Source organism: Saimiri boliviensis, chromosome 14, assembly GCF_048565385.1.
Source record: "Saimiri boliviensis isolate mSaiBol1 chromosome 14, mSaiBol1.pri, whole genome shotgun sequence".
In the NCBI taxonomy this organism is placed as follows: Eukaryota; Metazoa; Chordata; class Mammalia; order Primates; family Cebidae; genus Saimiri; species Saimiri boliviensis.
The window spans coordinates 8,953,385-8,968,746 of NC_133462.1; the positions used below are offsets into that span (position 1 = coordinate 8,953,385).

General features: G+C 53.4%; 1 protein-coding gene across 1 annotated transcript; it reads left to right on the forward strand.

The window, feature by feature from the left end:
* Positions 1 to 9,538: 9,538 nt before the first annotated feature.
* On the forward strand, positions 9,539 to 15,295 carry KCNA7 (potassium voltage-gated channel subfamily A member 7). Its single transcript, XM_039466299.2, has 2 exons — positions 9,539 to 10,211; positions 11,711 to 15,295. Exons 1-2 carry the CDS (start codon positions 9,657 to 9,659, stop codon positions 12,524 to 12,526), a joined length of 1,371 nt encoding a protein of 456 aa, XP_039322233.1. The 5' UTR covers positions 9,539 to 9,656; the 3' UTR covers positions 12,527 to 15,295.
* The last annotated feature ends 67 nt before the right edge of the window (positions 15,296 to 15,362 follow it).

The window sequence follows — 15,362 nt, forward strand, 5'->3', positions numbered from 1 at the left end:
CCAGGCCTCTGCGGAGGCAGACTTCCCCAAGCCTTTCTTTCCAGGTGCAGAGTGACCTTGACTCTGTAACAGCACATAACATGCTCAAGGGCTTTAAACCCCTTTTGTAGCATTACAAAGTAACCAGACTTGTAGGCCCACCAGCTACATTGTCTATTGGTAAGCATAGGCTTTTAGGGCTTGAGAAACTCACATGAACCGCCACTGTTAACAATTTTATGTTTGATTCACAGCCTCCCTTCACAGATTCACCCTGCCACCTGCACTACAGATAATAGTGATTGTGTTTAATTGTGGAAACCAGAGCTCGGGCCTTCACTGCCTCCAGTAAAGAAGTGATGAAAAAAAAAAAACCAAAACAAAACAAAACAAAAACAAGAATAATCAGCCGGGCGCGGTGGCTCACGCCTGTAATCCCAGCACTTTGGGAGGCCGAGGCAGGTGGATCACGAGGTCGAGAGATCGAGACCAACCTGGTCAACATGGTGAAACCCCGTCTCTACTAAAAATACAAAAAATTACCTGGGCATGGTGGTGCGTGCCTATAATCCCAGCTACTCAGGAGGCTGAGGCAGGAGAATTGCCTGAACCCAGGAGGCGGAGGTTGCGGTGAGCCGAGATCGCGCCATTGCACTCCAGCCTGGGTAACAAGAGCGAAACTCCGTCTCAAAAAAAAAAAAAAAAAAAAAAAGAAAGAAGAAAGAAAGGAATACCTGAGACAGGACAATTTATAAGGAAAAGACATGGGCTCGTGGAGTGGCTGATGCCTGTAGTCCCAGGACTTTGGGAGGCAGAGGTGGGCAGATCTCTTGAGACCAGGAGTTCAAGACCAGCCTGGCCAACATGGTGAAGCCCCGCCTCTACTAAAATAGCTGGGTGTGGTGGTGAGTGCCTGTAATCCCAGCTACTCGGAAGGCCGAGGCAGGAGAATCATTTGAACCGAGGATGCAGAGGTTGCAGTGAGCTGAGATCGCACCGTTGCACTCCAGCCTGGGAAACAAGAGTGAAACTCTATCTCAAAATAAAATTTAAAAAAGGTTTAAGGCTGGGCGCGGTGGCTCAAGCCTGTAATCCCAACACTTTGGGAGGCCAAGGCGGGTGGATCACGAGGTCGAGAGATCGAGACCAATGTGGTCAACATGGTGAAACCCCGTCTCTACTAAAAATACAAAAAATTAGCTGGGCATGGTGGCACGTGCCTGTAATCCCAGCTACTCAGGAGGCTGAGGCAGGAGAATTGCCTGAACCCAGGAAGTGGAGGTTGCGGTGAGCCGAGATCGCGCCATTGCACTCCAGCCTGGGTAACAAGAGCGAAACTCCGTCTTCCAAAAAAAAAAAAAAGGTTTAAATCAGCTGGGTGTTGGCCGGGTGTAGTGGCTCACGCCTGTAATCCAAGCACTTTGGAGGCCAAGGCGGGTGGATCACCTGAGGTCCAGAGTTCAAGACCAGCCTGACCAACATGGTGAAACCGTGTCTTTATAAAAAACAAAAATAGAAAATAAATAAATTAGCTGGCTGTGGTGACTCACATCTATAGTCCCAGCTACTTGGGAGTCTGGGGTGGGAGGATCTGTTTGAGCCTGGGAGGTCAAGGCTACAGTGAGCTGCGATTGTGCCACTGCACTCCAGCCTGGCTGACAGTGTGAGACTTTGTCTCAAGAAAAAAATGTTAGCCAGGCGCGGTGGCTCAAGCCTGTAATCCCAGCACTTTGGGAGGCCGAGGCGGGTGGATCACAAGGTCGAGAGATCGAGACCATCCTGGTCAACATGGTGAAACCCCGTCTCTACTAAAAATACAAAAAATTAGCTGGGCATGGTGGCGCGTGCCTGTAATCCCAGCTACTCAGGAGGCTGAGGCAGGAGAATTGCCTGAACCCAGGAGGCGGAGGTTGCGGTGAGCCAAGATCGCGCCATTGCACTCGAGCCTGGGTAACAAGAGCGAAACTCCGTCTCAAAAAAAAAAAAAAAAAAGAAAAAGAAAAGAAAAAAATGTTAACATCACCAGTGATATGGCATATGGACATCGCACCCCCTCAGGATGATGTAATGAGAGCAGCAATGCCTCTCTGTGGCATTCTCTCTACCCCACCCCACAAAACTAAAACCTCAATCTAAACAAGACAAAAGATCAGAGGAACAGCAAATGGAGAGACAGTGGTTTCCAGATCATGAAAGACAAGGAAAAAGTAACAAAGACAAGGAAAAAGTAACAAACTATCACAGGTTGCAGAAGACTAAGGAGGCATCACAACCAAATGCAACAAAGTATCCCAGACCACAGCCTGGCATGGGAAAGAGAAGGTAGTGGAAACAAAATCCCAGTGAAATCTGCCATGTTGTCAAAAGTATTTTGCCATCCCAATTTCTTACGGGTTTTTTTTGTTTGTTTTTGTTTGTTTGTTTGTTTGTTTTGAGATGGAGTCTTGCTCTGTCGCCCAGGCTAGAGGGCAGTGGCGTGATCTCAGCTCACTGCAACGTCCGTCTCTTGGACTCAAGCGATTCTCCTGCCTCAGCCTCCCAAATAGCTGGGACTAAAGGCTTGCACCACCATGCCTGGCTAATTTTTTATTTTTCAGTAAAGACAGGGTTTCACGGTATTGGTCAGGTTGATCTCGAACTCCTGACCTCATGATCCATCCGCCTCGTCCTCCCAACATGCTTGGATTACACGTGTGAGCCACTGCGCTCGGCCAATGTCTTAGCTTTAACAAATGTGCCAAAGCAATACAACATTGTCACATTTGGGGAACCTGGAAGACAGATATTTAAGAAATGTCTGTACTATCTTTGCAACTCTTCCATAAGGCTAAAACTAGTTAAAAGTCAAAACAAAACAAAACAGGCGCAGCACAGTAGCTCATGCCTGTATTGCCAGCACTCTGGGAGGCTGAGGTGGGCAGATCACCTGAGGTCAGGAGCTCCAGAACAGCCTGGTCAACGTGGTGAGACCCTGTTTCTACTAAAAATACAAAATTTACCCCAGGCACCATGGCTCACGCCTATAATCCCAGCATTTTGGGAGGCTGAGGCAGGCAGATCACAAGGTCAGTAGATCAAGACCATCCTGGCTAACACGGTGAAACCCCATATTTGCTTAGCTGAGCATCGTGATTCGAGCCTGTAATCTCAGCTACTCAGGAGGCTGAGGCAGGAGAATCACTGAACCCAGGAGGCAGAGGTTGCAGTGAGCCAAGTTTGTGCCACTGCACTCCAGCCTGGGCAACAGAGCGAGACTCTGTCTTAAAAAAAAAAAAAAAAAAAAAAAAAAAGGCCGAGTGAGGGCAGTGGCTCACACATGTAATCCCACCACTTTGGGATGCTGAGGCAAGAAGATTGTTTCAGCTCAAGAATTCAAGACCGGCCTGGGCAACATAGTGAGACATGGTCTCTACCAAAAATTTTAAAGAAAATTAGCCGGGGCCAGGCCAGGTGGCTCATGCCTGTAATCCCACCACTTAGGGAGGCTGAGTGTTAGATGACAAGGTCAGGAGTTCAAGACCAGCCTGGCCAACACAGTGAAACCCTGTCTCTACTATAAATACAAAAATTTAGCCTGGCATGGTGGCAGGTCCCTGTAATCCCAGCTACTCGGGAGGCTGAGGCAGGAGAACTGCTTGAACCCGGAAGGCGAAGGTTGCAGTGAGCCAAGATTGTGCTACTGCACTCCAGCCTGGGTGACAGAGCAAGACTGTCTCAAAAAAAAAATAATGATAATAAGGCCGGGCACAGTGGCTCAAGCCTGTAATCCCAGCACTTTGGGAGGCTGAGGAGGGTGGATCACGAAGTCAAGAGATCAAGACCATCCTGGTCAACATGGTGAAACCCCGTCTCTACTCAAATTACAAAAATTAGCTGGGCATGGTGGCGCACGCCTGTAGTCCCAGCTACTCAGGAGGCTGAGGCAGAAGAATTGCCTGAACGCAGGAGGCGGAGGTTGTGGTGAGCCGAGATTGTGCCATTGCACTCCAGCCTGGGTAACAAGAGCAAAAACTCAGTTTCAAAATAATAATAATAATAATTTTTTTTTTTTTTGAGACGGAGTTTCGGTTTCACCACGTTGGCCAGGTTGGTCTTGAATTGCTGACCTCAGGTAATCCACCCGCCTCGGCCTCCCAAAGAGCTGGGATTACAAGTGTGAGCCACCACGCCTGGCCTTTTTTATTTATTTATTTATTTCTGCCTTTTCAAGCTTCAGGAAGCCACTCCCATTCCTTGGCTCATGGCCATTCCTGCGTCTTCACAGCCAGCAGCATGACACCCTCTCCTCTCTGACCTCTATGTCTGTCTTCTCATCTGTTTGGTTTTTTTTGTTTTTTTTTGTTTTTTTTTTTTTGACCGCATCTCCCTCTGTCACCCAGGATGGAGTGCAGTGGTGTGATCTCAGCTCACTGCAACCTCCGCCTCCTTCGTTCAAGCGATTCTCCTACCTCCGCCTCCCAAGTAGCTGGGATTACAGGCATGTGCCACCACGACCGGCTAATTTTTGTTTTTGTTTTTCTTTTTTTTTGAGATGGAGTTTCCCTCTTGTTACCCAGGCTGGAGTGCAATGGCACGATCTCGGCTCACCGCAACCTCCGCCTCCTGGGTTCAGGCAATTCTGCCTCAGCCTCCTGAGTGCTGGGATTACAGGCATGTGCCACCATGCCCAGCTACTTTTTTGTATTTTTAGTAGAGATGGGGTTTCACCATGTTGACCAGGATGGTCTCCATCTCTTGACCCTGTGATCCACCCGCCTCGGCCTCCCAAAGTGCTGGGATTACAGGCTTGAGCCACCGCGCCCAGCCCCAATTATTTTTATTTATTTTTTTAATTTTTGTATTTTTTATTAGAAACGGGGTTTCACCATTTTGGCCAGGCTGGTCTCAAACTCCTGACCACGTGATCCACCTACCTGGGCCTCCCAAAGTGCTGGGATTACAGGCGTGAGCTACCTCACCTGGCCCTGCATCCCACTTTTTTTTCTTTTTCTTTTTTTTTTTTTTTGAGACGGAGTTTCGCTCTTGTTACCCAGGCTGGAGTGCAATGGCGCGATCTCGGCTCACCGCAACCTCCGCCTCCTGGGTTCAGGCAATTCTCCTGCCTCAGCCTCCTGAGTAGCTGGGATTACAGGCACGTGCCACCATGCCCAGCTAATTTTTTGTATTTTTTTTTTAGTAGAGACGGGGTTTCACCATGTTGACCAGGTTGGTCTCGATCTCTCGACCTTGTGATCCACCCGCCTCAGTCTCCCAAAGTGCTGGGATTACAGGCTTGAGCCACCGTGCCCGGCTATTTTTCTTTTTTTTTTTAATATTAAATACTGGGAGGCTGGGCGCGGTGGCTCACGCCTGTAATCCAAACACTTTGGAGGCCAAGGCGGGCGGGTCACCTGAGGTCGGGAGTTCAAGACCAGCCTGACCAACATGGTGAAACCCCATCTTAAAAAAAGATATATATATACATATTAAAGACGGTGTTTCACCATGTTGGTCAGGTTGGTCTTGAACTCGTGACCTCAGGTGACCCGCCCACCTTGGCCTCCAAAGTGCTTGGATTACAGGCGTGAGCCACTACACCCGGCCCCTGCATCCCACTTTTAAAGACTGTTAGGGGGAAAAAAAAATTCTTCAGCATTGCCTGGGTTGGAAAAAAAAAACAAAACTGTTAGGATTACAGTGGGTCCACCCAAATAATCCAAGATAATCTCCTGAACTCATCAGCCTTAAATTTTTATTTCTTTTTTTTTTTTTTGAGACGGAGTTTCGCTCTTGTTACCCAGGCTGGAGTGCAATGGCGCGATCTCGGCTCACCGCAACCTCCGCCTCCTGGGCTCAAGCAATTCTCCTGCCTCAGCCTCCTGAGTAGCTGGGATTACAGGCAAGGGCCACCATGCCCAGCTAGTTTTTTGTATTTTTAGTAGAGACGGGGTTTCACCATGTTGACCAGGATGGTCTCGATCTCTCGACCTCGTGATCCACCCGCCTCGGCCTCCCAAAGTGCTGGGATTACAGGCTTGAGCCACCGCGCCCGGCCCAACTTTTTATTTCTAATTTTTTTGTCACAGTGTCTTGCACTGTCACCCAGGCTGGAGTGCACTGGTGTGATCATAGCTCACTGCAGCCTTGACTTCCTCGGATCAAATGATTCTTCCACCTCAGCCTCCCAAGTACCAGTACCTGGGATTACTGATGTGCACTACCACACCCAGCCGTTTATTTTTTTATTTTTTATTTTTATTTTTGTGACAGAGTCTCACTCCTTCACCCAGGCTGGAGTGCAGTGGCACAATCTCAGCTCACTGCAACCTCTGCCTCCCAGGTTCAGGCAATTCTCCCACCCCAGCCTCCAGAGTAGCTGGGATTATAGGTGTATGCTACCCTGCCCAGCTAATTTTTATATTTTAATTAGAGATGGGGTTTCATCATGTTGGCCAGGCTGGTCTCGAACTCCTGACCTCTGCCCATCTCAGCTTCCCAAAGTGCTGGGATTACAGGAGTGAGCCATTGGGCCTGGCTTACCTTTTAAATCTTGTTCTAACTTCTTGAGCAGAAACGCGGCCCCTTGGCTGGGCATGGCGGCTCATGCCTGTTATCTCAGCACTTTGGGAGGCTGAGGAGGGTGGATCATAAGGTCGGGAGTTAGATACCAGCCTAACATGGTGAAACCCCGTCTCTACTAAAAAAATACAAAAGTTAGCCAGGTGTGGTGGTGGGTGCCTATAATCCCAGCTTCTCAGGAGGCTGAGGGAGGAGAATCACTTGAACCCAAAAGGCAGCGGCTGCAGTAAGCTGAGATCGTGCCACTGCACTCCAGCCTGGTGACAAAGGCAGACTCTGTCTCAAAAAAAGAAGAAGAAAGAAGAAGAAGAGGAAGGAGGAGGAGAAGGGGGGGAGGAGGGGGAGGAGGAGGAGGAGGAGGAGGAGGAGGAGGAGGAGAAAAAAGGAGACAGAGGCCAGAAAGATGGGGGACAGAGATCAGAGACAGGGAAGATCAAAGACCATGAAACAAATGGAAACAGACGCAGACAGGGGGAAGAGATACCTAGGCGGAGAGGGGGACACAGAAATCCAGGGGACCAGAAAGAGCAGGTGTGGTGAGGTGGCTTAAACCTGTAATCCCAGCACTTCGAGAAGCCTAGTATGGTGGATTGGCTGAGCTCAGGAGTAGGAGACCAGCCTGGGCAACACAGCAAGACCCCACCTATAGAAAAATTACCAAAAATAGCCATGCATGGTGGTTCACACCTATAGTCTCAGCTACATAGAAGGCTGAGGTGGGAGGATCATTTGAGCCCACAAAGTCGAGGCTGCAGTGAGCCGAGATTGTGCCACTGCACTCCAGCCTGGGCAACAGACTGAGGGGGTGGGGGAGGGGGAGGGAAAGAGGGAAGGAAGGAAGGAAGGAAGGAAGGAAGGAAGGAAGGAAGGAAGGAAGGAGCTGGTGCAATGGACGGGGAGGAAGGGAGGGGAAGAGGGAGAGAGGGAGTGGGGGAGGGAGGGAAGGAAGGAAGAAAAGGCCAGCGTGATGACTTAAACCTGTAATCCCAGCGCTTTTGAGAGGCTGAGGTGGCGGATCCCTTGAGGTGAGGAGTTTGAGACCAGCCCAGCCAACGTGGTGAAACCCTGTCTCTACGGAAAATGTAATAATTAGCTGGATGTGGTGGTGGGAGCCTCTAATCCCAGCTACTCAGGAGGTGGAGGCAGAATAGCTTGAATTGGGAGGTGGAGGTTGCAGTGAGCTGGGATCACACCGCTGCACTCCAGTTTGAGTGACTGTGCAAGACTCTGTCAAAAAAACGAAAGGAAGGAAGGAGGGAGGGAAGAAGGGAAGGAAGGAAAAGAAAGAAACAAAAGAACAAAGAAAAGAAAGAAGGAAGGAAGGAGGGAAGGAAGGAAAACAGGAAGAGAAGAGAGCCAGGATTAGCAGGGCGTTCTAATCCTTAGCGCCTCTCTCCACACCGCCAGCAGAGGGCGACCGCGATCCCTTCCCCGGGAGGCGCGATGACCGATCCCCTCCACTTCCCCCAAGTCCACTTGATGGGGCTATTTTTACGCAGTGTCACCGGACACCAGTGGCCAGAAGGCCACCGTCTGGTCTCTGCGCCCTTCGGTTCCTGAGAATGACCCTGTGGCATCTCCCCGGCCCACACTCCCAACCCCCGCCCATTGCAGTCCCGCCCAGCCTTCTCTGCGAGTTACAGCACAGCTCAGGCCCCGCTGAGTCTCAGAATGTCTGGCGTAGAATCCAGGTGGAGACTTTCGGGCCAACTCTGGGGAGAGAATGGGGCGTGCGTGTACACACTTTGTGGTTTACAGCTGCCAGAGTGATCCTAGGACGGGACAGCCACCGGGACTGTGGCGAGACCGACCTGGAGTGAGAGGCAGAGCTGCAAACCGGCGACTCCAGGCAGGGCGCGGTGGCTCACGCCTGTAATCACAGCACTTTTTTTTTTTTTTTTTTTTTGAGACGGAGTTTTGCTCTTGTTACCCAGGCTGGAGTGCAATGGCGCGATCTCGGCTCACCGCAACCTCCGCCTCCTGGGCTCAGGCAATTCTCCTGCCTCAGCTTCCTAAGTAGCTGGGATTACAGGCACGCGCCACCATGCCCAGCTAGTTTTTTGTATTTTTAGTAGAGACGGGGTTTCACCATGTTGACCAGGATGGTCTTGATCTCTCGACCTTGTGATCCACCCGCCTCGGCCTCCCAAAGTGCTGGGATTACAGGCTTGAGCCACCGTGCCCGGCCCAATCACAGCACTTTGGGAGGCCAAGGCGGGCAGATCACTTGAGAACAGGAGTTCGAGACCTGCCTGGCCAACATTCTATATATATATAATCTATATATATATAATATATTATATATATTATATATATTATATATATATGCGCGCGCGCGCACACACACACACACACACACACACACACACACAAATTAGCTGGGCGTGGTGGCGCCTGTAATCCCAGCTACTTGGGAGGCTGAGGCAGAAGAATCGCTTGAGCCCAGGAGGCAGAGGTTTCGGCAGTGAGCCGAGATCGCGCTACTGCACTGCATCCTGGGCGACAAATTCAAACTGTGTCTCCGGCAGGACGTGGTGGCTGACGCCTGTAATCCGAGCACTTCGGAGGCCAAGGATCACCTGAGGTCGGGAGTTCAAGACTAGCCCAACCAACCTGGTGAAACACCGTCTTAAAAATAAATAAATAAATAAATAAATAAAGGGGAAAAAAAGAAACTGTGTCTCCAAAAAAGAAAAAGAAAAAACAGGCGACTGCAACCGAGGGCTCAGATTCTCATAAAAAGAGACGAGACACACGCACACGGAAACCCGGAGAGAGGCAGACAGGATCCTGGCGGCAGAGGGACTGAGGGAAAGGGGACCCCGGGGCGGGAAAGGCGCAGAGCCCGAGCGGGTGGCCGCGGCGGCAGCGGGGCAGCGCGGGTGTCCCGGCAGAGGGCGCGCGGTCGCCCTGTCGCCCTCCGCCCCGCCGGGGTCACGGCGCCCCCTCCCCCGCGCCCTGGCCGCTCTGCCGGGCTATTTTTACGCGCGGACACCGGACACCGGACACCGGGCTGGGGCTGGGACGGCGGCGGCGGCGGCGGCGGCCGAGGCGGGGCCGCACCGGGCCGGGCATCGGGGCCACACGTCCGTTCGCGGGTCGCCGGGGCTGCCCGCGCCATGGAGCCGCGGTGCCCGCCGCCCTGCGGCTGCTGCGAGCGGCTGGTGCTCAACGTGGCGGGGCTGCGCTTCGAGACCCGGGCGCGCACGCTGGGCCGCTTCCCGGACACGCTGCTCGGGGACCCCGCGCGCCGCGGCCGCTTCTACGACGACGCGCGCCGAGAGTACTTCTTCGACCGGCACCGGCCCAGCTTCGACGCGGTACTCTACTACTACCAGTCGGGCGGGCGGCTGCGGCGGCCGGCGCACGTGCCGCTGGACGTCTTCCTGGAGGAGGTGGCCTTCTACGGGCTGGGCGCGGCGGCCCTGGCCCGCCTGCGCGAGGACGAGGGCTGCCCGGTGCCCCCGGAGCGCCCCCTGCCCCGCCGCGCCTTCGCGCGCCAGCTCTGGTTGCTCTTCGAGTTTCCCGAGAGCTCGCAGGCCGCGCGCGTGCTCGCCGTGGTCTCCGTGCTGGTCATCCTCGTCTCCATCGTAGTCTTCTGCCTCGAGACGCTGCCTGACTTCCGCGACGACCGCGACGGCCCGGGGCTCGCCGCGGTGGCCGCAGCCGGCCCAGTGAGAGGCGGGGCGTGGGTGGAGGCGGGCGGGGTTTGGGAGGAGATGGGCGGGGTCCGGGGGGACCTGGCCAATCATAAGGCGGGGCCAGGGGCTGCGAGGGGTGGGTCAGCCAAAGACAGGGTGGGCTGGAGGCGGGACCTGAGGATCCCAGTCCGAGCACCTGCCGGGTCAGAAGGTGGGGTTGAGGTCGGTGAGAAACCCCGCGTGCCGAGGGCAGGGCCCTTGGTGCATGGGGTAGGAGGACAGGAGCATTAAAAATCAGAGCTGGGGGGGCCAAGGAGAGCCTGAAAACTCCGGGGTCTGTGCAGCTGGGAAGGATGGGCTGGGGTTGATGAAAGGCAGGCCCAAGAACACTGCTGAGGGTGCTGGAGCCCAAGGGGCAAGAGTAGGAGGAATCCATGGAAGGAAAGCCGGGCTGAGGGACCAGAGGAGGGGCCTAGGGCTTGGCTTGCAGAGAAGGTCTTTTTTTGTTGTTTTTTGAGACGGAGCCTCGCTCTGTCGCCCAGACTGGAGCGCAGTGGTGCAATTTCAGCTCCCTGCCACCTCCACCTCCCGGGTTCAAGCGATTCTCCTGCCTCAGCCTCCCGAATAGCTAGGACTACAGGTGCATGCCACCACGCCCGGTTAAGTCTTTTTTTTTTTTTTTTTTTTTTTTTTTTGAGATGGAGTTTCGCTCTTGTTACCCAGGCTGGAGTGCAATGGCACGATCTCGGCTCACCGCAACCTCCGCCTCCTGGGTTCAGGCAATTCTCCTGCCTCAGCCTCCTGAGTAGCTGGGATTACAGGCACGCGCCACCATGCCCAGCTAATTTTTTTTTTGTATTTTTAGTAGAGACGGGGTTTCACCATGTTGACCAGGATGGTCTCGATCTCTTGACCTCGTGATCCACCCACCTCAGCCTCCCAAAGTGCTGGGATTACAGGCTTGAGCCACCGCGCCCGGCTCCAGTTAATTCTTGTATTTTTAGTAGAGACAAAGTTTTACCATCCTGGCCGGGCTGGTCTCGAACTCCTGACCTCAGGTGATCCTCCTGCCTCGGCCTCCCAAAGTGCTGGGATTACAGGCGTGAGCCACTGCACCTGGACGTAGAGAAGGTCTTTAAGCGTAATAATCTGGGCTGGGATTGGGGAAGGCAAGGAATAGCTAGGCAGGAGGTGGTGGGGCCAGGGCAGGGGCCCTCCCCATCTAGAAAATCAACACTGGAGGTGGGACTTTGGGAGAGGAGAGGTTGCACCCTACTCAGACATAAGTTCCCACGCATGAAGGGGCAGGGACCACCTCTCCAGACACCAGCAGGTCAGGAAACCAGAAAGTTCATCCAGGGATGATCCCTGGGGTCCTGGGAGGAAGTCTGGGACATCCAGGTCACTGGGGACATCGGTGCAGCGGCTACTGACCAACGTGTAAAGAGGAGTTGGGTATTTAAACGATGATTAAGGCTCTCCCAGTGTCCCAGCCCTGGCCTGGCCCTCCCTGAACACTTTCCTCCCTGCAGTTCCCTGCTCGGCTGAATGGCTCCGGCCTAGTGCCTGGAAATGCGCCCCGCCTGCCCTTCAATGACCCGTTCTTCGTGGTGGAGACGCTGTGCATTTGCTGGTTCTCCTTCGAGCTGCTGGTGCGCCTCCTGGCTTGTCCAAGCAAGGCGATCTTCTTCAAGAATGTGATGAACCTCATCGATTTCGTGGCTATCCTTCCCTACTTTGTGGCGCTGGGCACCGAGCTGGCCCGGCAACGAGGGGTGGGCCAGCCGGCCATGTCCCTGGCCATCCTGAGAGTCATCCGATTGGTGCGCGTCTTCCGCATCTTCAAGCTGTCCCGGCACTCCAAGGGCCTGCAGATCTTGGGCCAGACGCTTCGGGCCTCCATGCGTGAGCTGGGCCTCCTCATCTTTTTCCTCTTCATCGGTGTGGTCCTCTTTTCCAGCGCGGTCTACTTTGCGGAAGTCGACCGGGCGGACTCGCATTTCACCAGCATCCCGGAGTCCTTCTGGTGGGCAGTGGTCACTATGACTACAGTCGGCTATGGAGACATGGCACCCGTCACTGTGGGTGGCAAGATCGTGGGCTCTCTGTGTGCCATTGCCGGCGTGCTGACCATTTCCCTGCCTGTGCCTGTCATTGTCTCCAATTTCAGCTACTTTTATCACCGGGAGACAGAGGGCGAAGAGGCCGGGATGTACAGCCATGTGGACACGCAGCCTTGTGGCCCATTGGAGGGCAAGGCCAATGGGGGGCTGGTGGATGCGGAGGTACCTGAGCTACCACCTCCACTCTGGGCACCCCCAGGGAAACACCTGGTCACCGAAGTGTAAGGGACAGTTGAGGTCTTCGGGACCTCACACCTCCTTAGAGGGAGGGAGGGAGGGCAGGGTGGAGGGAACGGCTTGTGGGAGGGATTGGGTTTAGGAAGAGCTAGGTTAAGTGGTAATGAGCGGGAGAACGGAGTCTTGCTGGGTCTTGGATGGTATGGTTCGGCAGCTCCTGTGGGCACCTCCTTAAACAGCAGCGAATGGCAGTGGGTTGTGTTGTGTTGATGAAGACTCGATCGGTTCATATTACACTGAGTTGCACAATGCTCGTGGAGCCTTGTGGGGTGGTGTCGAGGTAGGTTTGGTCGTATCATTTTGTGAGTTTCCTGGGTCGATGTTGGGTTTGGGTGGGTTGTGAGTCTGGGTGAGTGTTGTCCGGCTGTATTCCGTGGGATTCTGTGGTTTGGTGGGTCCCCTGGGGCCATGGTGGGTCAAGTTAGATGGCCCCCCGTGGCATCACTGGGATTGATTGTGCGGTCAGACGTGGTGCTGAGTTTCGTTGAGACGTGGTGGAGATTGTGCAGCTTCGTGGTTGTTCTAGGGCCATGTTATTTTAGGTTCTGTGAACTTGTGAGTCATGTAGAAATGTGAAGAGTCAAGTGATAGAATTTGAGCTTTCTAGGTCACATTGGGTTACGTGGGTATGACCGAATGCATCTCGTAGGGTTCTGTTGGGCTGAATTGTGTAGAGGTGTGCGGCTGGACATTTTTCAAGGCCACAGGGAGTCGAGTTGGGTTGAACTGCACAACCCTATGAACCTTGTAAGGCCAGTTCAGTTGGGTCACCCCACTGTTTCAATCTCACGGGGCCATGTTGAGTTGAGTTCCATTGAGTTGTATCACTATGTGAGTCCTATATGAAGCTGGGTTGAGTTGGACTGTGTGAATGAGCTCCACAGGGCTACATTGGGTTGTTTTGAGTTTCATGGTAGCACCAGGACCCAAAGGTAATAGCAGCGGGGGAGCATCATATAATCAGGGAGCAAATGCAGTGGCGAGGGCTGTGGGAGACGTACTGAGCTGGCTCCCCAGCTACTGCAGGAGGCGGGACTGCATTCTGTATCCCTGGGTTTGGGTGTTCATCAGAGCGATCGGGGTGAACTAGGAAGAGGTGGATGCTCCCCCCGTTTATCCACATCCACTTCGTTGTGCCGTTCACCCTATTCTCCCCTACAGTCTTACAGAATCAAAAGGATAGGGAGAGAGACCAGGCGAGGGATAGAGACCCAGAAAGAGGAAGAGATGGAATCCCAGAGAGACAGAGACCCAAGGCAGAGGAACAGAGACTCAGGGAGAGGGAGACAAGGACCCGGAGGGGCGGTAGAGCAGAGATGCAGAAGAGGGGAACAGAAATCCAGAGTGAGAAGGGGACAGAGACCAAGAGCAGGGGATAGAAGCCGGGTGAAGTGGCTCACGCCTGTAATCCCAGCACTCTGGGAGACCAAGGAAGGGGGATTGCTTGAGGCCAGGAGTTCAAGACCAGCCTGGGCAACATGGCAAGGCTCTATCTCTACAAAAAATACAAAAATTAGCTGAGTGTGGTGGCCTGTGCCTGTGATCCCAGCCACTCAGGAAGCTGAGGCAGGAGGATCTCTTGAGCCTGAGAGGTAGAGGCTGCATTGAGCCAAGATTGCACCGCTGCACTGCACTCCAGCCTGGGGGACAGAGTGAGACCCCCATCTCAACAAACAAAAAGAGTGGGGGGCTAGAGACCCAGAGGGCAGTGTCAGGCTACCAGAGTTGGAGACAGATCAACAGAGTCTCAGGGAAAGAGAACCAAAATAGAAAAAGGCAGAAAAGCCAGGTGCGGTGGCTCACGCCTGTAATCCCAGCACTTTGGGAGGCCGAGGCGGGTGGATCACGAGGTCGAGAGATCGAGACCATCCTGGTCAACATGGTGAAACCCCGTCTCTACTAAAAATACAAAAAAAAAAATTAGCTGGGCATGGTGGCACGTGCCTGTAATCCCAGCTACTCAGGAGGCTGAGGCAGGAGAATTGCCTGAGCCCAGGAGGCGGAGGTTGCGGTGAGCCGAGATTGCGCCACTGCACTCCAGCCTGGGTAACAAGAGGGAAACTCCGTCTCAAAAAAAAAAAAAAAAAAAAAATTAGCTGGGCGTGGTGGTGGGCGCCTGTAGTCCCAGCTACTCAGGAGGCTGAGGCAGGAGAATCGCCTGAACCCGGGAGGCGGAGGTTGCAGTGAGCTGAGATCGTGCCATTGCACTCCAGCCTGGTGACAGAGCAAGACTCGGTCTCAAAAAAGAGAAAGACAAAAAAAGGCAGAAAAAGTTGGTGCCCCTGAACCCAAGAGTAACGCACAGTCTCTATTCCATAGAACCAGAGTGACCCTAAACCAGGCGTGTAGCCCACCCTCCCTGCAACTCAGGAAGGCTGTCAGACAAGCTGGGGGCCTCACTCTGTTTTCCCGGGGAACCTGAGTCTCAGACCAGAGGAGTGGCTTCCCAAGTTCTCACAGCTTGTCCCCAGGGGCCAGGCAGGCTGTCCGTCTGCTTCACATGTCCCCGTCAGCCTGCTGGGACACACAGGTCCTCCTGAGTCCCATAGCCTCCTTTCTTACAGACAGGGAAACTGAGGCTCAGAGGAGTGTGTGTTACCCAAGGTCACAAGGCTGAACATTTTCAGAAGTCTTTCAGAACTCAAAGGGCATTTAAGGGAGGAGGAGGAGGAAGAAGGTTGAAATCAAACACATACAGGGCTTCCTTTGGCACAAAGTTCTTTACTTGGATTAATTTATTAAAACCTATCCAGTGGTTTAGAGTGTTGGTGTTATTTTTAGCCATACCCACCCCTTTTTGGGGTCAAATAAATCTTCCTCAGAG